Source organism: Telopea speciosissima, chromosome 11 (assembly GCF_018873765.1).
Source record: "Telopea speciosissima isolate NSW1024214 ecotype Mountain lineage chromosome 11, Tspe_v1, whole genome shotgun sequence".
Lineage (NCBI taxonomy): Eukaryota > Viridiplantae > Streptophyta > Magnoliopsida > Proteales > Proteaceae > Telopea > Telopea speciosissima.
Genome location: NC_057926.1, coordinates 4880521 through 4904387, shown reverse-complemented (window position 1 = coordinate 4904387; position 23867 = coordinate 4880521). Strand labels below are relative to the sequence as shown.

Genomic DNA, 23867 nt, shown 5'->3' with positions numbered 1-23867 from the left:
TGGTTGGATGTCATTGACATCCAGTCACACTTGGCCCTTATTAACCGGGTCGGGGTGTGACATCTTTCTTTCTCAAAGGAAATATATCCTATATCTATTGTCTAAGACTAGGCTGTTAGGGTGTCATCCTTCAGATACCCCCATGGAAGCTATTGCAAGACTCAAGGACAAAGAGGGTGAACCAGTTGACAAAAGTCGCTATCAGCGATTGGTGGGAAAACTGATCTACCTCTCTTATACTAGACCAGACATAACTATTGTTGTGAGTTTGGTAAGCCAGTACATGCATGATCCTTATTCCTCTCATATGGAGGCAGTCCTTCGCATCCTGCGGTACTTTAAGTCTGCTCTAGGAAAAGGAATACTCTTTATCTCCCAGTGGTCATTTGAAAGTTGAAGCTTACACTGATGCTGACTGGACTGGCTCTATCGATAGAAAATCTATTTCTGAATGTTGCTCCTTTGTGGGTGAAAACCTTGTCACATGGCGTAGCAAGAAGCAGAATGTTGTGGCAAGATCCAGTGCTAAAGCAGAGTTCCATGAAATGGCACAAGGAATCTGTGAATTGTTGTGGCTTAGAGGATTGTTGCAAGATATTGGTGTTGTTGTCCATCTTCCCATGATGCTGTATTGTGATAATAAGGCTACCATTAGCATTGCTCATAACCCTGTCCAGCATGATCATACTAAGCATGTGGAGGTCGACACACATTTCATCAAGGAGAAGCTGGACTCATCTGTGTTCCCTTTGTGAAGTCTACTGATCAGTTAACTGATGTGTTCACTAAGGGGCTAAGTGGCGAAGTGTTTCATCATATTCTAGTCAAGTTGAGCATGTGACATATATGCACCAACTTGAGGGGGAGTGTTGGATTGTATGGGCCAGAATACCCCATGGTATTCTGGACTTTTTACCTTTTATTATGTCTCCTATTATAGTCGGCTATGTTAGGGGTTATTCTGTCCTTGTAATGTTTATTCTTAATTATAAATAAAGGGCTTGGGATTAGTCTTTGATCATCCAAGCAATATTCTCTAATTCAGATCTACTAACAGGCAGCAACTATTTGGCAAGTTGGGTGACCAACATCATACCAGGACCAGGTAGGAAACCCAGTGTGTACAATACAGTTTCAGCATGGCACACCTGAACCCATCCATGCCCATTTAGAAGGAAGACCTATTTAGATTAAAAATGTTACTTTTCAGTATGTATCACAATGCAGTTGGTAAGTTTTTGTCAAACCTCAAAATATGGGTGGTCACAAATTTTACAACTGAATAAAGAAAAGCTTTAAAGTCTAACTCCATAGACATGTGCATGTTCTAATAGCAAACTTTGACAACTTGCAGCATCCTATACAAGAAGCATAACCTGGATGGGATAAAAATTTCATACCTCACCTCTAAGCAGCAGCGTGAAGCAACGCCCAGTCTGGCCAGCTCTTGCAGTCCTCCCAGCCCTATGAATGTATGTCTTAGTATATGTGGGCATGTCATAATTAATGACACTCCTCACCCCTTCAACATCCATCCCACGAGTCATTGCATCTGAAGAAATAAGTACCTGCATTTCTCCTTCCCTGAACGCCCTCAACGTCTTGCTGCAATAAAACTTCCATTTAGTAAATTAAATTCCGGTCAAAATGATTGAGTAACCACATAACGATATTTTATTGCGACAAATTAATTAATTTTCATGGCATATAAAGCAATTGCAGTATTGAGATGACCATTTTTTTACGATCTTAAGAATGAACCTGTTGAGATGGGCTACTTTACCCAATAGGGGTAATTTAGTCCTTGTTGCTTTAGTTATTTTATATGTTATTTTAGGTTTTATTTTCTGCCTTTTTTTCCTGTTTATTCCCTTCTATCCGATCTCTATTTTGGATTCCTAATTGTAGTGGGAATTCCTAATAGGAATAGGATTGGGGGGAATTCATACTTTGATTGTAATTTGAATTTATTATAAATAAGGGGGCTGGATGATCGATGGAGGTCATTCTAGCATTCCATTCCTAAGGCTGTTAACATGGTATCAAAGCCACCTCTGATCTAAGAGCAGCTTTTCTGAGTTTTCTGGTTTTCTCCTTCTTCCCCTTCTCTCCTTTCTCAGTTTTTTTCTGGTTTCTGCTTCTTCTCCTCTCGGTTCTGTTTTTTTCTTTTCTACCACTCTCGGCTTCTTTCTCTCCATCAGGGCAGCAACTATGAGGTGATCTAATACAGATTTAGCTGCTGCCCTCAATGTCACCTCATTGAAGATCGAAGAACAGTTGGTGTGACCTAAATCTGCCGGCAGGATTCCTCCATCCTTGGAGATCGAGCTATCCCTTCAACTGAAGTTTGATTTCTGTTTTTTTGGAGATTGGTTCCTGCTCTTATTGGTCTACACCCTTCTCTGTTTGAAGACTGCAGCCCTGGATCAAAACCAATTCTGATTCAACCCTGCGATTTCTTTGCAATCAGGTTTTTTCCTAAATTGTGACAAATTTAGGGTTTTTTTATTGGCTCATCCGAAGGAGCTAATTTTTGGAGGATATCTTCCCCACTATTAGAGGGAAACTCGACCTAAGTTTCAGCCCATTGTGAGGGTTGAAAATTCTGCAATCTCAAAACCCATCCTTCACACTCGATTCAGTGATTTTATTAAGATCTGATTGTTTTCTGCCTGACCGAATTATGGGTGACTCAGAGATGACTACTGGTACTTCTGGAGGGGATGGTCATTCTAGGAATGACCTTCTTCCCTATGTTGCTGCTATTAAACTTGATGGTACGAATTATTAAATTTGGGCCAGATCATTATCCTTGACCGTGGCTGGTAGGGGACTCACTGGCCATCTTACTAGCACCACCAAACAGCCTACTGAAGAGGGTGCTGCCCGTACTAAATGGGCTGCCAATGATGCTATGGTGATGTCATTTGTTTTGAATTCTATGACCACTGATCTTTCCAGTCAATATCTCCTACTTGACACTGCTACTCAGATATGGACTGCTGTCAAGGGAACTTATGGTCGATCAGGAAGTGGTGCTCAGGTTTATGAAATTAGGAAGACACTCCAAAATACTACTCAAAAGGAGATTTTTGTCAGTAAATACTATGCTTCCCTCAAATGTTTATGGCAGCAATTGGATCATATGCTCAGTTTCAACCTACTACTACTGCTGACATTACTGCCTATCATTCTTATGTTGATCAGTTTCGGGTCTATGATTTTCTGGCCGGCCTCAATGATGATTATGACCCTATTCGGGTGCAAGTCCTTGGTTGGGTTCCTTTCCCCACGTTAGAGGAGACTTTTTCTTACGTTCACAGTGAAGAGACACGAAGGGCTGCCATGATGATTACTCCCAAAGTTGAGAGATCAGCCTTACAGACTGCCGGCCCCACTTCTGTTACTTCTTCTGACAGTATTGCTGCCACTGCTACTACCAAAGAGCCTGTGAAGTGTGAGCATTGTCACAAACCATATCACATTAAGGCTCAGTGTTGGAAATTACATGGGAAGCCTGCTGATTTTGAGGCCAAACGTGGTCGTGCTAAGTCTAAAAACAAAGCCAATCATACTGAAAGTGTAGCCCCAACTCCCACTGCTGACATCGGTTTCTCCCAGGAAGAACTCCAGGCTCTACATCGTATGCTGAACACATCCGCTGCCTCTACTACGTCTGCTGCCAATTCAGGTTCCTTCTTTGCCCGTACAGGTATTTCCTTCGCTGGTCATTGTGCATCAGTAGTTTCCACTCCATAGATTATAGACTCCGGTGCTACTGATCACATGACAGGTTCTTCCAGCCTTTTTAATACATATTCTCCTGCTTCTGGTAAGGATAAAGTCAAAATTGCTGATGGGTCCCTCTCGTCCATCTCAGGGAAAGGATCCATTAGTTCTCCTTCCCTTACACTGTCATCTGTGTTGCATATTCCAAAGTTTACAACTAACCTTCTTTCCATTAGCAATATTACCAAATCCCTGAATTGTAAAGTGACTTTTTTTCCCACTCACTGTGTTTTTCAGGAACTGGACTCGAGGAAGACGATTGGATCGGGTAAAATGCATGGCAGATTGTACCTGCTTGATGGAGATCCTACATCTACCCAGGCTTTACCTTATGCATCTTTCTCTTCTGAATTACACAAATGGCACTCTAGACTAGGCCATCCCCCTTTAGGTACTTTATCAACTTTATTTCCAGCATTAGTAAAAGACTGTAATAAAGAAGATTTTTTTTGTGAGCCTTGTGTCTTGGCTAAACAGACACGTTCAAATTATCTTATATCTAATAAACGATCCTCTTCCTTATTTCATGTTGTTCATACTGATGTGTGGGGTCCTAGTAGGAAAGCTTCCCTTTTTGGACATCGGTGGTATGTCACTTTTATTGACTGCTATTCTAGGTTCACTTGGGTCTACCTTATGCACACAAAAAATGAAGTTTTTTCGTGTTTTCAGCACTTTCATTAGTCGGTTAAGACCCAATTTAATGCCACTCTTCAAATTTTGAGGAGTGACAAAGGGCCAGAATAAATGGAAGGTCAGTTCCAAAAATACCTTGCTGCCCATGGAATCCTCCATCAGACCAGCTATGTCGACACTCCAGCCCAAAATGGTGTAGCTGAGAGAAGAGGTGGCTAGAGCTCTTCTGTTTGCTCACAATGTCCCTTCCCTTTATTGGGGGATGCTGTCCTTACTGCAGCCTATTTAATTAATACGCTGCCCAGTCGGGTTCTTAATTCTAAAGCCCCTATTGAGCTATTACTTGGCTCTTCTTCCTTTATCGTCCCACCTAAGGTCTTTGGTTGCTTATGTTATGCCAGGGATACAAAGTCCCCTAGTAAATTTGAACCCCGTAGTCTCCGCTGCATTTTCTTGGGTTACTCTGCTACACAGAAGGGGTACAAATGTTATTACCCTCCATCCCACCGGACTTTTGTCAGCATGGATGTTGTCTTTCATAAAAGTGTTCCATGTTATGTGTCCCCACCTCTTCAGGGGGAGAGTGTAAATGGGTGTTTGTGGTGAAACAGAAGGTGGATGGCACTGTGGATAGGTATAAGGCACGTCTCGTGGCCAAGGGGTTCACTCAGATATACGGCATTGATTACCAGGAAACTTTTGCACCTATTGCAAAGTTAAATACTGTTCGTGTGTTATTATCTTGTGCAGTCAACCTTGGATGGGATTTGCAACAGCTAGACGTAAAAAATGCCTTTCTAAATGGAGCATTGGATGAGGAGGTATATATGGACATTCCACCAAGGTTCTCTTGTGACAAAAACCAAGGAAAAGTGTGTAGGCTGAAGCGTGCACTATATGGGCTGAAGCAGTCACCGCGAGCATGGTTCAGCCGGTTCCACAAGGCCTTGATTTCTGTAGGCTATAAGCAGAGTAATGTTGATCATACACTCTTTATAAAGAGGGTTGGTGAAAAACTCACTGTTCTTATAGTCTACGTTGATGGCATAGTGGTTACTGGCAATGATGATGATGAGATCAGACGATTGAAGACCTTCCTTGGACAAGAATTTGAGATTAAAGATCTAGGGAAACTACGGTACTTTCTTGGGATTGAAGTGGCCAGATCTGCTAAAGGCATTTTTCTCTCCCAAAGGAAATATGTCCTAGACTTATTGGCTGAAACCGGGTTGTTAGGCTGCCATCCTTCAGATACTCCTATGGATCCTACTGTTCGACTCAAGGAAAAAGAGGGTGAGCCTGTTGATAGAGGTTGGTACCAAAGACTTGTAGGGAAGCTAATTTATCTCTAACACACTCGGCCTGACATTGTTGTCGCCGTGAGTACTGTGAGCCAGTTTATACATGATCCCCACTCTTCTCATATGGAGGCTGTACTTCGTATCTTGCACTATTTGAAGTCAGCTCCTGGAAAAGGAATTCTTCTGTCTGCACATGGTCACCTACGAATAGAAGCATACACTAATGCTGATTGGGCTGGTTCTGCGGATCGCAAGTCTATTTCTTGGTATTGCTCCTTTGTAGGTGGAAATCTTGTCACGTGGCGTAGCAAGAAGCAAAATGTAGTTGCTCGTTCTAGTGCTGAAGCTGAGTTTTGAGCTATGGCGCAAGGTATTTGTGAGTTACTCTGGCTTAAGGGTTTGCTACAAGATCTTGGTGTTCCTATTCGTCTTCCTATGATGTTGTACTGGGACAATAAGGTTGCGATCAACATAGCACACAACCCAGTACAGCATGATCGTACCAAGCATGTTGAGGTGGATAAGCATTTCATCAAAGAGAAGTTAGAAGATGGGCTGATTTGTATTCCTTTTGTGACATCTGCTGATCAACTTGCTAATATCTTCACCAAGGGATTGTCTAGGATGTTGTTTCATCCCAATCTAGTCAAGTTGGGCATGATCGACATCTTTGCTCCAACTTGAGGGGGAACGTTGAGATGGGCTACTTTACCCGATAGGGGTAATTTAGTCCTTGTTGCTTTAGTTATTTTATATGTTATTTTATGTTTTATTTTCTGCCTTTTTTTCCTGTTTATTCCCTTCTATCCGATCTCTATTTTGGATTCCTAATTGTAGTGGGAATTCCTAATAGGAATAGGATTCGGGGGAATTCATACTTTGATTGTAATTTGAGTTTATTATAAATAAGGGGGTTGGATGATCGATGGAGGTCATTCTAGCATTCCATTCCTAAGGCTGTTAACAGAACCATAGTTGTTACGGCATCTAGGCGACACCAATTAGGCAGCCAAGGCGACAAAGGCGCCTGGACGCCTAGGCGATGCCTTGACAACCAAGGAATGAACTCCTTAGAGGAAAATTTTAGGCAGCCATATTTTTTTTAATTATTTCCATTGTAGTTTTTATATGTTTTTTTTTTTAATGAATTATGCTTACTAAGATAATTTATGACAAATTTTGAACTGTCTAAAAATATAAATATGATCAATTTCAAAATATACACAAATTTTATCAATTTTCATGTATGAAGAAGGATATTCCAATAGAGTGATTTTAATAAGACTATAAACTTCAACATGTGGACCTTGGGTCTATGGACCCTAAATAATTTAATTTAAATAAATGCATCCAATTAGGGTCCACAGCTACCTGCATTGAGATGCTCATTTTTTTTAGATATCTAGAGTGATGATCCCTGGAGGAAATTTACGTACCCAAATGGGTAATTGTCAACCTAGTAGCAGTTTGCAAGGCAAAATGCCAAGCATGAAACTGTTTGCCATGTTATTCCTGATAGATCTTTTATGGACAAAATTTGAACCTGATTGGATGATCTACGAATCCATCGAATCTTCAGGAAACGTAATGTAATTCCAGATGGCTAGGATACCAACTAGAACCAATAACCAAGATCTGCTAAGGGTTGGAAGAATCAGCTAGGTTAAAATAAATGAAATTCTAAAATTAGGGTTAGGGTTAGATAAAATCTAGGGTTTGATGATAGGGTTAAGTTAGGAGATTATATGGGAGAGAAGAGATGCTGAAAGTTAGTTAAATCAGATGACTAAATCTGAAGTTATTGATGAATCCTAGTAGAAATAGGATTGAGGGGTAAAAGGGTAATTTCAGAGAATCGGATGGGTGGATGGTAATGAAATTTGGATCGAGTCTCTCTTAGGGTTTGAGGAGGATTTTATCAAAATTTCAGCAGGTTCTAACGGTTAGATTTGGCTGGGCAGAATTCTCGCGAAAATCACCTTGCATGTGACCTTCTAGAAGGGAAGAAGAATAATTGCAGAATTTCAATTTCAGACTTACTTCTAGTTTGAAAATATCTTAAACCTTACAGAGAAATTCTAGCAATTGAATATGTTTCTTCAAGAGATCGGCTATGGCAGAATTGAAACTTGAATGGAGCTTGTTGATTGGAGATCAATGGAGGGGGCTGGGGAAGGGGATGGCTATCGCATCTCACCAACCTATCTCAAGATTTTTAACAAAGGCTAAAGCCAATATTTCATTAATCAAATTCGTGTACCATGCTGACCTCCCTTACAAATTTATATAGAAGACTCAAAAATAGACTTAGACACTAAAAATGAAAGGCCTAACCCAATCCTTAACTAATAAGGTAACCTAAATTGACTAAGAAAGTGAAATAATAAAGAAAAAACTCAAAATAAGACTCTAACTACACTAAGGAAGTAAATCCCGTTTTCCTATTTTCTACCATAGTTGTCAAGGCAGCAAAGCAACCCAAGGCGCTGGAGGGGTGTCTAAGCGCTTAAGCGACAAGGTGCCCACCTAAGCGACCAAGGCGCCCCCCAAGTGTTATTTTTTATTTTCCTCTTTTCTAACATTATTTAGTATGCTACAATATATACCTTATATCATCAAAAAACAACATTAAGCCTCCTCAAGTCATCAAAAATCAACATTAAGCCACATTAAATCTCATCAAATCATCAAAAATATATATTAAGCCACATCAAGTCATTAAAAATCAACCTAGAACTAGAAGACAACAAAACTGAAAAAGCAAGCTATTGGAAGTTTGAAACAGTCAAAAAAACATTTGGTTTATACTAGTCTCACATTTGGTTTATACTGTTCTTTGAAAATATGATCTTCTATAAGTAATTAAATTGTTCTCGATTTAGAGAAATGTTCTTGTTCTCTAAGAAGTTTGACTAGCCAAATGATTTTATTTTTTAATGAAACTTCTAGTATTAGGTAGAGCACAAAACCAACTTTCCAACAAATCCAAAATTGCTTAATTCAGATTTATATTGAAGAAGTTATGTTCCGGTCAAACCTTATTTGGTATGCGTGAATGCTGTCGAAATCGCTCTAAATGAAAATATTTTTTTAGATATCAAAACAAATGAATATTTTACCGCACTTTTGGTTTTTAGCAATGTTTTACCATATTAAGATTTATAGAATTTTTAGACTTGAGAAAAACCCCAGCATTAGAAAGATCAAAATTTACCTACCGTCGAAAATCCCATTTTTGTTCTTGAACTGGGGGGTTGACTTTTTATCCTTTTGGAATTTTATTTTTTAACTTTTTTTATTGGATTCAAATAGGGGGATATTTGGTTATTTAAGAATAATATCTTAAGTAAATGAAATACCAAATATATTTCATTTACTTAAATAATATTTGGAATAAATAAGGGCAAATACTGGGTTTGATACCAAGAAAACCAGTGCAAGGCGCCTTGCAATAAGGCGGAGGTCGCCTAGGCTCCAACAAAACCGCCTGGACGCCTTTGGTGACTCCTTGACAACTATGTTTTCTACCTATATTTTAGGCCCATTAAATTGTCCAATTACAAAATAAACCCATGACATCAAAATCCCAACACCTACATAATCCAACCCTGCTTGAAAAAATTCCATCCTCAAGTTTTGCAAAATGGAGGAATCAACTTTGTGTGACAAACATCTCTCTTCAACCCATAATAGTACTCATCAACTCGTGGATATTAGGAATGTAATCTTCAAGGTGTGGAACTTTTTCTTCAAAAAATTCTAGTGGCATGATGAACTCTATGTGGTCAACTTCGAAATCAGCAGTCCTGTCCATGGGGTCTTCTACAGTAGTGCCTTCGACTTGCTCTGTTTCAAACTCTAACTCTTTAAGTTCTTCTTTGTTGCTCCCAGTCCCTTCAATCGTTTCTTCTTTAAGCAATCATTTTGATTTTGAGTGAAAATATTTTTTTGGACATCAAAACAAATGAATATTTTATCGCACTTTTTGTTCTTAGCAATCTTTTACCATATTAAGATTTATGGATTAGATCGGTTCTCCAATCTTCTTACATCTACTGGTGTGGCATCTTCGCCATCCCGAAAGCCACCATCAAAGCTATGGAGAACCTCTTCTATGCTTTCCTTTGGAAAGGGAAAGAAACCTCCAAATTCCTGCACCACCCAATTATCTAGAAATCCGTCTGTCTCCCTAAGGCAGAAGGGGGCTTAGGCATTCGCCGCATTCAGGACTCTAACACTGCTGGAATCCTCAAGCTTATCTGGAAAATCTCTTCCAAGCACGATTCCATCTGGGTCAACTGGGTCTACTCCCATCTCCTTAAGTATGATTCCATTTGGACTGCTCCCTGCCGCCCCGATGCGTCTTGGGTTTGGCGTAAGATCCTCCTTCTTCGGCCTCTTGCTCTTACTGTCACCTCCACTGCCATTGTGAACGGCTCCTCTACCTCTCTGTGGCTTGACCCTTGGCACCCCTTAGGCATCCTTTACAATGTCTTTGGAGCTAGAGCTGTCTACTCCTCAGGCATCCCCAAATCAGCCCCCCTGTCCTCCATCATCTCTCCTGGCTCCTAGTCCCCCCCTTCCCCCCTCCCCTTTGTCCTATCCCAGATTTGGCCCACCCTTCCTCCCATCCATGTCTCCCCCTCTGCTCTCGCGGATATGGCAATCTGGCTCCCCTCCCCCTCTGGCTGTTTTACCACTAGATCAGCTTGGAACTATGTCCGCAGCCCCGCCAACCCCGTCACCTGGCACAACCTAGTTTGGTTTAAAGGCTCCATCCCTTGCCATAGCCTCACTGCCTGGAGATCGCTTCACCTTTGCCTTCCTACCCAAGCCTTTCTTCTCCACCGTAACATCCCTGTTCATCCCTCTTGCACCTTTTGCTGGAACAGTTTTGAGGACACTGCCCATCTCTTCTTTGCTTGCCCCTTTTCTTTAACCATTTGGAAAAAAGCTCTTTCTTCCATCTGGCACCGCAGCAGGAGACAACTCCCTTTTGATAGAGAATGCATCTGGCTGATCAAAGCTTTCAAAGGCAGCACCATCTGTGACACTACTGGCAAGCTGGTTTTTGGCTCTGTTGTCCATCACATTTGGATGGAGAGGAATCTTAGGAGATGGACTTCCAAATCTAGATCCTTTCACTTGATTTGGAAAGACATCTCCTTCGAAGTTTCCTCCAAGATCAGTACTATCCCTCATCGTTCTTTCGCGGATACCACAAGGAACAGGCATATTGTTGTTACCTGGGGTCTTGATAGCAGTCTGTTGCAGTCCCCTTCCAGTTTAAGGAGGACTTGATTTTGGTCTTTCCCCCCTTTTCCCCTCCCTCCACTTGTACATTCCCCCCCCCCCTTTTTCTTCTCCTTCCGGCCCCCTCCTGGGGTTTGGTAATATATACTTATTCACCAAAAAAAATATATATTTATGGATTTTTTAGATTTGAGAAAAACCCCAGCATTAGAAAGTTAAAAATTACACCTACGACCGAAAATCCAGTTTTTGTTCGTGACTTGGGGGGTTGACGTTTTATCCTTTTGGAATTAGATTTTAACTATTTTATTGAATTCAAATAGGGGGGTATTTGCTTATTTATGAATAATATCTTAAGTAAATGTTTTTTAACAAATATAAAAACATTTATTTAAAGGATATTATGCATAAATAAGTGGTTGTCCTGCTTTCTGGCATAAATAAGTGTTTGTACACCAAGGTTTGCATAAGTGTCTGTATACCAAGGTTTCCCTCCGAGATTTCAACCGAGACACTGTATTTCTCCATTTCGCCTTTAATCTCGTCTCGGTTTTTGAAAAAAAAAAAACCCAAGATATTACTGAGATCTCGGTGAGTTCTTGAACTATGACTAGAAGTTGCCATCGTTTTGATTGATTAAGTATCAAAATTAGATTCTGTTTTCAATTAGTTTTCTCATCAATTTCTGAAATCCTACGTTAACTCAACTTCTTCAAATCTGAGTTTCTGAGTCTGATATCCGCTTCAGATATTCTGATTTCAATCATCCACTTAAAATCTTAACTTGATCCTATTTATGCTCTTAACTGAATCCTGTTTTGAAACCCTACCAATCCATCGATTCTACAGCTCTAGAGTTTTTCCTACTCCCAGTTAGCTTTGCTCCATATCTTTGAATCTAACCATCAGTTTCCATCTAACTTGACTGGTTTTTCCCCCTGCTTAGTAAACCAATGGAAAAAAAAATTGACTTATCTGATCTGTTTCGACTGAGTTATTTGGTTTTTTTCTAATCTGGACATGTTCTTTTCCTGCGATCTTGTCACAAGCTAATCTCCCACTGGATTTCCCTGGTTTTGGAGTAGTTTTGCAACAAGGTTACAAAACAGTTCTGCCAAGTAAAACACCAAAGAATGTTACAGTGCGGACTGACGAGAGAAGTGATGCAAGTTGAAGATGATGAGAGGACAAGAGAAGGCCTAAAATAAATTAGTTAGACAGTGAAAAAAGAAATGAGTACTTGTTATTTAAAAAAAGAAATTGCACGAAATGGATAGGAATGGCACAGCATGACTAACACAGCTAATGCCAATTGGTTGGGATAAGATGGTCGAAATGAATTGAAGCCGACCCCAAGTTTTCAGATACCTAGATTGCTGGTTGCTTATTATGGAGAAAAAAAATAAATTCAAATCCAAGTTAGCACAGATATAAGGAGGAACCCAACTAAGGAATATCCTGCATCATCATCAATACTAAAACATTCCCAACGATCCAATCTATCATCCTTTTTATTCATGAAATTTCAACTATCTAAAAGCATGCCACAGATTGGACAGTTACGGTATTTCAATAATCGGAAATGAAGGTTTTTGGATTTGGCTGGCATAATATGATCTTAACAGCAAACCTACGACTGCCAGCTGCCACAGCCTTAGTCTTCAGTTAGGGTACCAGTGAGCAAAATTTGAGTTTGAACCATGACAAAGAAAGGCTGAGTTTATTATATTCATCTGCCCAGACTGACAGGCTTGGAAAAGTATGCCCAGCCAGCCATAATTTATGTTATTAAAACCCCAAGAGGAACTCCTTGGTTCACTCTCTTACTGGTGGGGCCACACCCTGCACATGTGCTAACTGCTAAATGTACTGTCACCATAGAATATTATGTATAGTCCAGGTCTCTACAGTCAGGTCAGCACTCCCTGTGTAAAATCACTGGGCTAAGCTCTTCCATCTCATAGATTAATAAACTAGATTGGATTTCTAAAATCCAACAGTAAAAATTGCATCCTATTATGATGGTCCCAAAGAAAAATGGTACAATAACAAAGTTTGCTTAGGGTCACTACAGCCCAGCTGTAGACCCCCATAGCATTCCCTAAAGAGGAATCCACTTCAGTATCAATAACACAATACAGATTTCTGACTTTTAGAAGTACCTACCTTCGTACAGACTGACGCTGAAGACCTGAATATTCCTTGATCTTATATTGCAAGCCAGCAAATAAATTCAATAAGGTGCTCAGTCTGTGAGTTGACTCCACAGATTTTGTGAAAACAATACACTTCTCGCCTTTTAATTCTTGAAGAAGGGCAAACAAATATAGGGGTTTGAGTTTTGATGAACAAATCTGTACAAAGTCAAAAGTAAAGAAGGCACTGTTATAATATAAAACATAAAAGTCCTCCAATATGAAAGAGAGGGAACATATTCTTTTATTTTATTTAAATAAACCAGTATTACAATGTTGAAAAAGGATATGCCATAGAAGGAAGCTTAATGCTCTTCCCATCTATTGTCAACACAAGCAACATGAAATCAGAGATGACTTATATGCTATAGCTAATTAGCGGCTCCATGATGGATTAATTCAGATTCCTCAGGTTCAGAGCAATTAGTCAATCCTATTACTTGTTACCTGGGCTTATCTTCTTTGCAACAACAACATCATCATATACTTATCCCAACTAAATGGGGTTGATGCAGGGAGGAATTCTTCGGATCGGCTCAAACCTGTTGGGGAACCCATATGAAGACGAACCGGGTCCAATTAAGTTTTGGGTTTAGTAGGATATCGTTGTTTTATTAGTTGGGTTTTATCTGAAACTGGGCCGATTAAGAGTTTGAATTATTTATTATCTCTTTTTTATTGCTATTGATAGAGTCTTAGATAGGGTTGAATTAAAGATAACGTGTAGCTGGTTTCAAAGTCTGTTTAGAGTTTTATTCAGGATTTTATTTCAGTTATCAGTCTTAGGAGTCTTTATTTGTTTCTTTAAATACAAGGTTGTAACCCACTCAAGTTTCAGATTTGATGAATTGATTAATTGAATTTTTTATGGTACCGGTATGGTACAATAGCAATGGTTGTGTGACCATCTCCCCCCCCCCCTCCTGATAATTTCTTACATACCCAGAAAATTCCCCTGTTTCTGATGCAAGTTCTGGGTGTAGTAAGAGAGGCATCGATCTCTCCTAGATCTGCTCCTATTAGCCTCAAATTTTGGGGCTTAATGCTTACCCTAGGGCGACATTACCGGTGGATTCCCATTCCCAAACCTTGCTGTAACAGTGAGTTGTGAAGCTAATTTCAGATCAGGCTTACCCTCCTCCGCCAGCGGCAGTTTCAGACATCAAATACATCTCTTCTGCTTCGTGCTTGGGCTGATAATGATGTAGATCCAAGAGGGATCTGCAATGTCGACTCATCCCTGAAATTGCAGAGTCAACAGAGAACTCACGAAGGAGTAATCTCTTCGAACTGCAGCTGTTTCCGTTTTCTGGGTTAGTTGTAAGGTTGAAGACAACCATACGGTTGTGCTTTTAACCCTTTTTACATATTTGTTTCCAGGTTTGCCCCTCTTAACCTATTTAATCGTTTAATTGATTTTAGTTCCAACTTTACCCTTTAATGTAGTCCTAGATTGGTAGGAGACTACCTAGGAGCCAGTACAACTGGATCTGGTATGAACTGGTCGTCCGAATGGGGCAGAATATGGTTTTAGGTCAAAATTAGGGTTTGGATTTGAGGTGTTGGTTATGCTAGGCAGGTGTAGGGGAGTCTATCAGTGAAGGTCCTGAGATGTTTTGACAAGCAGAAGTGTGTAAACTTGAATAGGAAGCAAGTTAAGTTTAGGGTTTCGGGTTTTGGAAAAGAGGAAAAGATGGATTTCTAGGGTTTGGCTGGTCAAAAGTTAACCAAACTTGACTTGTTTCTCAGGACGGTATGAGGGATAATCGGTCAGATTTGTGGACTGTTTTGACGGTTGGTTTGCGCTGGGCAGAATTTAGGTTATGAGAATGTTATTCAGTGATGGAGGGGATGTTAGGGTTTGGTAGTTTAGAGGATTAGAAGAAGGATGGGGATGGGGATGGGATGCTTCCGACTTACTTGTAATAGCAGAAAATTATTGGCAGCAGCTTGTTGATGGAGCCAAGGAACTTGAATAAAAATTGAATCTTTGAACTTGAACTTGATCGTAGAGCTTCAAAAGAACCACCCGAGCTTCACACCACAAGGTATCGACTAAATCAAATACCAATCCCACAAACAAACCACCCGAGCTTCACACCGCAAAGTGTCAATTGGATCAAACACCAATCCCATCAGCCTTGATCAAACACAAGACAAATCTTAAATGGAAGAGAGCAGCAAAAAGCTTTTCATTATCAAAATTTGTGTTCAATGTTTGCACCCCTTACAACCTTATATAAAAGACTCATAAATGGACTCCTACACTAAAAAGGAAAGCCTAATCCAATCCTCTAAAGTGACTAGGAAAGTGAAATAACAAAGGAAATAGACTCAAAACATGGCTGGACTTATAGAGTCCTAATCTAGCCCAACTTAAATAACAATTAAATAGTCATATGACCACTTGACCAAGTCACATGATCACTTAAGTGATCACATGACCACTAACCAAACAAAAAGAAATCTACTAACTAATCCCGTATGTAACCTTATTACCCATAGTTTAGGCCCATAAAAGTGGCTTATTACATTGAACACCCATGGGATCAAAGGCCCAACATGTATATAACCCAATACTAGACTTATTCCTAATAAAAGAAGCCCAGTTTAGTGATAAATCTGCATCACCCTATCTCTTTATTTCCAATTTCCTTTATATCCCTTCTCCATTTAATCACACTTTTGTCCTTTAGGATTCCCTTTAATTAAGATACTGCCATCCCATTAAAACCTTTCATTATTTACCATTCTGCCATTGCTCCTATACAACTGCAATATTTATTATTTTGCCACTTGTGCTTATTACTTGAGTTATCTAACTCTTGGGTGAGCCCGAAAGCGATCCGAGCCGAGTTTTTGAACCCCGGATCCACATCAGGGGTCGGCTACATGGATCCTTGCTCTCCAATCAGTTCTATTTGAAGTCATACATGATACAAGTCCTAAGGTATGCATGTCTTTCCTCACCACCTCTCCTATGATAATTTTAGGCCTGCCCCTGGCTCTTTTAGTTCCTTCAATCCAAATCAAATCATTCATCCATACTGGATCATCCCAATGCCTCTGTTGTATATGGCCATGCCACCTCAAATGACTTTCTCCTAGGTTATCGTGTATCAGAGATTCAGAGCTACTAGGTTGCTAGTCCCAAAAACCCACAAAAATTCAAAATTAGAACAAACTCAGAATCAGAAAGTGAGGGTTTGAAACCAAACCAACCAAGTGATGGTCACCAAACTTGGATCAAGTGTTGTGATAGGTAAAGGGAATGTCTGCTCCAAATTTCATCCAATTATGATGGTTGAATGTTGAGATAAAAGAAAAACACCAAATTAGAAGGTTAAGGAAAACATCACTGGAGTGCTGAATTTAGGCTCCAATGGAGATCGAGTATGGGTCTTGATGGTGAGAAGGCTTGCTGCAACTTTGGTCCAGTTTTGATGGTCAGAAGTGGAAACAGAAGGTAGGGAATGAAAATAGAAGGTTAGGGGTGCAGGCTAATTCAGCCAATGGAATGGAATGGAAGTGGGGATCGAGTGGAGTGGATGATGGTGTGGAGTTGTGCTTCAAAACCCAGCAACTTCTGATGGAGGGATAAGGAGTTATGCAGTCTTGAAGTTGACAGCAAACACCCAGCCAAAACTTGAATCCGCAGGTGTTGTGCAGCCTCTGTCTTGTCGAATCAGCAACAGCAACAATACTCTGAGGTGTCGGAAGGTTGACAGCAGCCTTTGGATGGTCTTCACAGTGTCTGCAGCAAGCTCAGCAATCACAGCACACAAGGAGACCGATGGAATAGAAGAGAAGAAAATAGAAAGTGGGGGATAAGTGGATTAGGCTCTCACAGCCAGGCTCCTTCAGCCCTTCAATTCACAAACAAAACTTGAGAAAGGAATCATAATTTGCAGCAAAGCAATTTCAGTCAACCGTAAAAATCGTGGGTGAGGCTTCTACAGCCTTTACATAATATAGGGGGCTATGCTTGCACCTCAAGTTACAAGAAAATAGAAACTACTAAATTGAAAATTAGAAACTAAGAAAATAGTAACTAGGATTGCCTAAAAAATAGAAACTAAATATAATCTTCAAGTCTTCCAGGAGTCTTCTAAATATTCTAGTCGATGCTTGCTCCTTGTGGACCCCACCTCTTGAGTGCTAAGTGTTGCTGCCAATTCTTTTCGTTGGTGGTCCCCACCTTCAAATATGTCTCCATCGATTCTAGCAAGTTTTCTTTAAATACTTGGCCCAAAGAGACAATTATACCCCCCACTTAAAGACTTGATTTACTAATAAATAAATGACTATTCTGCCCCCACGATCTTCTAGTAATATTCTCAGCAAGTCAAATATGAGGCTGTGACACTGTTCACGTGAACAGTGTTTTGGCATCTTCTTCTTCATGTTTTGATCTACATCATTTTTTCCCACTCTAAACCTTTTCATTAACCTCTTAAGTAAGACAATAGCTTCCATCGTGGATCTTCCTCGCATAAAACCAAATTGGTTCTCCAAAATAGTAGTTTTTTTCTCAGGTGGGTTTCAATAACCCTCTCCCATAACTTCATAGTATGACTCATTAGTTTTCCTCTACAGTTATTTCAACTTTCAATATCACCATTATTTTTGTAAATTGTGACCACTATGCTTCATCTGCATTCATCTGGCATTTTCCTTGTGATTATCTTCTTTGCAGAGTATGTAATTATAAAAAAGGAACTAAAATTCAGAACTCGACCAGGTTTCGACCTTGGAAAAAACCGAGTTGATTTGAAGGCTGGTTTCGGTGGGTTTTATACCTAGTTTGAGTCTGAAACTTGGTACTCAACCTATTTTAGGCCATTTAAACACAATGGCACTATTACATTTTGCAAAAACAAAGTCCAAATAGGAGTTTCACTTCGGACCCTAGGTTGGTAAGCGAAGACGTACTAGAATACCCTACTCTACACATAATTTAGTAATAGAAAGCAATCAAAACATTCAATTAATGTAAAACAACTTAAATAAGCATTAGATAAGCATTAAAAATGTTAGAGTGTACAATACATCAACCTGTTTAACATATCACATTCTCTCATCCCAAAAAATGCGATTGACACACGTATTCAATCCCAACTCGTTCCACATAGTCTTCCCATGTCATAGTGTTGTTATAGTGTTTCACATAGTTTGCCACAACACTCATATAAGTGTTGTCATCAACATCTACAAGTGGTGAAAAACCAGTTGCAGCAGCTTCTCCGACGAAATCCAGCTCAAAAATGGTGAAAAACCAGTGGCAGCAGCTCATAGAACAACCTTTCGATCGAGATAGCTCAAGATCTGGAAGTTTTATAAAGTGAGTTGGGTCGAGATTTGGGTCGACCCGAGATCTCGACAAGATATTGCACTTTTTTGTTTCGGATGGGATCTCGTCTCGACCCTAGAAAAAACCGAGATCTTGCGGGATTTAGTTCCATGACTATAAACAACTGAGATAGGAAAACTTCCCCTGAGAATACACAAAAAGGTCAACATAACATCAATCAAACTTGTCACCCAAATTACTCTAACATGGAGAAATCATTGATGGAGCAACTAATTCTACTGTCCTGACCTTCCATCACATGCAAGTAGGACAGGGAAGGAAAGCTTAAAATTCCCTGCATCCCCAAAACCACTAAAAATTACATCTTAGGTTAAACACATAATGAAAATCTCAATGCTTTGATTTCTGAGCTCAACTCTGCGAGTAGGATGAGTAGGATGAGGCTTTCTGTTTCTACTATAAAAAAATGACCAATCACCAACTCGAGCTGAAATCAAGACCATGAACACCAGCTGAGCTCCTGTGGATCCGAAATTTTTGTCCATTGTGACCCATTGGGACAATTGCAAGACTTGAAGAAAGATAAGGGCTAAAATAGAATGACGAAAATAACCACAATTAGGTCAATTGGGATTAAGTGTACAACAATGTCTTGGTGGGAGGTACCAAGAACCAATGTTTCTTTGATTTCAAGGGAAAACCATTGGTACTTAACCCACTCAACATACTGGCCATGAAAGCAAAATTGAAGGCTGCCCAAGCGAAGTGCCAACAACTGTTGAAGCCTATCCTTGAGAAGCCACCAGCAAAGGAAGACAGTAAGCACCTTCAACAGCCAACAAGTAAAGGAAAGCATGTTGCAAGGCCATTACTAGCACTGTCCCACATGGAGTCCTTGGCAGCTAGTAATGAACTAGATGAAGCCCCTTTACAAGACAAGTCCAAGTCTGAATCAATGATTGGCAACACAAATGTGGATGACCTCATGGACACGTCTGAAGATGTTGAAGTAGAACATGTGGAATTTATTATCCCACCAAAGTACACTGAAGAACGAATGCCACATTCACTAGACTACATTCGTATCATCAAAGAACTGCCTGAATTTTTCTATGGGCTGAAGATGGATGTGCACAACAGGAAGAACACTCCCACTCTTTCCAAAATTCGAGGTTGAATTTTTTCTAAGAGGAGGAGAGCTGATGCAGATTCTGGCTAGAAAAAGAGAAATACGCAGAACCAAGGTGGTTCGAGTCAGCCCAGCTTGGACCAGTTTGAACCAGCCAAGGAGACCAGCTCGAGCCAGCCAGCTGGACTTTTAGAAAGGGGCCCTTGTTGGCTATGATTTTGACAGAAGATCTAGTCTTTGACCAGTCCCTTCACCAATTGCTTAGTTGCTAATTTCCTTAGTTTATATTTTAGTGACCTTCCTTGTTTTGTTTTAGAAGGCTGGGTTATAAAGCTTTAGTAGCTTCTAATTTGTAGTACCTTCTATTTTAGTTAGGATTTAGTAGTTTCTATTTTCCTTACTTTCTATTTTAGATTAGTTTCTATTTTAGAAGTTTTTACTTTTATTGTAAGCTTGCCTAAGCTATTAATAGGCCTCTTATTGTAAGAAAGGAACACAATTTTGAGAATTAATGAATGAAGTTTTGAGGCATCCTTGCACTCAATTATGGGAGTAAAACCCCTGTTCAACAGCTGGGACAGCTGTGGGTGAGAGACCCAGGGCTGAGAAATCCCATCCCCTACCCCCTTCTTCTTCTATCCTTTCTCCTCCTCCCTTCCCTGCTCGATTTCCCTTACTACTGCTGCCATTCTAAGATTGCTGCAAGTGCTGTGAAGACCTCTGGAAGATCAGAATCAAGTCGAGATCTATTGATGTTGCATCAATTAGAAGGGAGACTTGAATACCCTGCGGCTCTGCTGTTCTGTCCAGGTTTTGCTGCAGATTTTAGGTTGGGATATCTCCCTAACCAAATCAATTGATACTTGGAAGGCTGAATCACACCATCAAAGGCTACATTCAATCCCTTACTTGAAGCTCAGTTTCTCACTGGTTTGGCCTGCAGGGCTTGACTTTTTATTTTGGTGTCACCCTCATATCTTCCAACCTAGCCACTGGAATTGACTGAAATTTTCAGCAAAGATTCCCCTCTGTCCCTGCTCCACTTGATCCATGTTTGGTTCTCTTCCAATTGCTGGTTTGGTTTCTACACACTCATTAGTACTTTCTAATTTTGAAAACCTACTTCTGTTATATTTCTGGCCGTTAAAAGTATTCTCAGATTTGTCTATTTACTTCCCTACCTAAAGCCTGAGTGTCTTCTCTTATATTGCTGCTATGCCAGGAGTTAGGTTTTGTTGATCTGGTGGTTAACTTAGACTCTGCTTCCACGGTGAAAATGATTAATCTCAACTCACAAGAGGTGTAACTTATGGAGGGGATGGTACTGGTTCCAAGAGGTTTTGACTCTAGTTTCCCATACTCGTGCTAACATGACGTTTGCCAAGGTTCTAAAACTCGGGTCTCGGTGGCATCTCGGCCCAGCCAGAAACCGAGTCGATCTGAGATCTCGCCGAGATCACGGCGAGTTGCTGCATTATTTTTTTTTTTTGACTCGGACCCCTAACTCGGTGGGTTTCACACATATTTTGGGTCTGAAACTTGGTATTCAGCCTATTTCAGGCCATTTAAACACAATGGCATGCCCAGATTTCCCAAAAAACAAGTCTAAATATGAGTTTCACTTTGGACCATAGGTTGGTAGGCGACGAGTCGTACTAAAACAACCTACTCTACACATAATTTAGTAAAACATAGCAAATTAGCAATCAAAACATTCTAATTAGTACATATCAATCAAAACATTCAAATAAAAAGTAGATTACATCAATGTTCACTGAATTTGTTACATAAAATGTGATCGAGCAATAAATTCATCCCCATATTGATGCACAAAGAATTCCCATGTCATGGAATTACTTTGGTAGCCCATTCTACAAATAGGTGATGATTCTTGGACTGTTGGAGTTGAATCTTCAATTTAGCACTTGAATCTCACTTGAAACCATGCAATCCACCCAAGATTTGAAGGAAATAGGAAGAAATTTGAGGGAGAGGGCTGTTTTCCCCTTTCTTTAGAGCTGTGGACAGAACTCAGCAAGATTTTCGAGTTCTGTCCATAGCTTAGTTTAAGTGGTTTTGTTACATGGGTCAACTGGGCACAAAAAATGGGTCAAAACACATATCCATAACCCATACCGAGATCTCGAGATCTCGGCGAGATATTGCATTTTTATAACTACAAAAATCAGGAAAAAAATAAGGAAATTGGACCTATTTGGCTGGGCCGAGACAATACCGAGATCTCGCCAAGAAAATGCACTTTTAGAATGCGTATGTGATCTCAACTCGAGATTTTGAAAACCCGAGAAACTCGCCGAAGAGTTCTCAAACCATGACGTTTGCTTACCGTGAAAGTAACAAAGCGGCTGATTGGTTGGCTAATCATGCTTGTGATACTGGGTCCTCTTTCATTTTCCACCAGGGCAGTCTGCCTACGGGGGATTGTCAGGGTTTTCTTAGGGAAGACAAGGCAGGACTGCCGGTTCTCAGACATTAGTTCTTGTGTTTTTCTTTTTTAACATCTGTATGGGGTTGGAAAGGTTTCGCTTAGAAAGGCTTTTGAGAGTTTGTGCTCCTTGGGTTGGGGTAAGGTGGAATGTCCCCCCTTGTATTCTTTCATTATTTTTGGAAATTAATAAAAAACTAGGGGCTGGCCTGGGTCCCAGGTAATATTCGGGGGAAAAAAAAAAACCTGAGTATTCTCACTGAGTTTATTGGAGTTTGAAGGTTATTATTGGGACTGTAAACCCTAGTTTGCAGTCTTACATTAGTAGATGTCCTCAAGTGTTTCATAACTGACACAGATCATCAACAGAAATTATGAGACTGACGATGCATATTGGGAAAAACAAGGAGAAAAACAAGTTCATAGAACAAGTATCGCTTAGACAAGGATTCTGAGAATTGAGATGGATAGCCAAAATAACCAAATAGTAGCATCAATACGTGACAGGATAGAAAATAATCACTGAGATGGTGTCCTCGTGTCTAATGATGACCATTGAGGCATTGACCAATGGTTGCAACAGGGATTAGTAAAATATATTAGAGGTTAAAGACCTCAAGGACAAGCACAAAGCTAGAAAGAACAGGTGCCCAGCTGATTAGAAAAAAACCGGATGAATTAAGATTTAGTAGAAACTATGGCCCAAGCAGAATGGCAAAACAAATACCTGCAGACAACCTCAAATTGACCTATTCAGGCTTCATTCAGCAGGCTTGAGTTATATTGTTGGCATCACTATTTTTCCCTAGATCCTATCCTCAATAGGAAACATTTCTTCTAATGTTTGGGCCTGGTAGTAAACATAGTTGTAATGGTGCAAGGCCAGGCAAAGGTATGTTTCATATTCCAGGTATATTTTCCTATCAAGGATGGTTTTCTTCATAATTTGGTTATGGTGCCTCAACACATATGACAACTAATTGCCTTGAGCATCAAGGGCTGCCTTGCCACATAGGGGCACCTTGACATCTATGGTTGCAAGCATAGTAGTCCAGATTCCAAAGCAAGCCACAGCAGTGGCCAACCACCTTGATGCCTAAGCGACACCTTGGCAAGACCAAGGCACCCAAAGCAAGTGCCTGATATTATATTCCAGGCCACATTTTTCAGGTATCTTTCATCTTATAAATGTAAATACATAATATTTAATGTGGATTCATAAAGGTTAAAATATAGATCATAAGGAGGCATAAGTGAGAATGTAGAAACATATAAGGGGAGAAATTGAAATTGATAACATTTGGAGGGCAAAGTCATCAGGTTTTGGGTCTGGGTGCCTTGGAAAATAAGATGACTGGTCGTCTTGGACCTCAAGGACCACCTTATTGCCTAGGCATCGCCTATGGTTGTGAAGTTTTTTGTTTTCATCAATATGCTTGTTTAGCTTCTTTTTTGGTTTAATAAATTATTACTTAATACCTTAAATAAAAAATTTTAATGTTTACATGATGTTTGTAAGCATTTAACTCCGAACAGTTACATGCAATGTGAAAAGCCAACATATTGTTAGGGTCTTGGAGCATGTTGAAAAGCAGACCAAGCCACAATTTTTTGTTTCTTTCCTTTTTAAGAAGTCAAAACTAAGGGCCATCTCACATGGTCTAACCAATGTTAGCAGCATAGTTTATAGCAGCACAAGTGCACAACTCAACAGCACACCTGGTTGAACCTGCCGGGTTTAATTGTCATAGGAATTTCTGAACCCGCTTCTAAATTAATCCAGTGGCACTTTAACATTTTGATAGAT

General features: G+C 40.0%; 1 protein-coding gene across 2 annotated transcripts in view; it reads right to left on the bottom strand.

Moving 5' to 3' along the window:
- LOC122644675 (DEAD-box ATP-dependent RNA helicase 1) overlaps positions 1–23867 on the bottom strand; it is a 72264-nt gene that overhangs the window by 18671 nt on the left and 29726 nt on the right. The window contains exons 6-7 of one of the 2 annotated variants that reach the window (XM_043838067.1): positions 13146–13333; positions 1406–1605 (exon numbers count right to left, since the gene is read on the bottom strand). In XM_043838067.1, coding sequence (XP_043694002.1) covers positions 1406–1605; positions 13146–13333 — 388 coding nt within the window. Of the gene's footprint in view, positions 1–1400; positions 1606–13145; positions 13334–23867 lie in introns of both variants that reach the window. The other variant, XM_043838066.1, reaches the window with a different exon arrangement.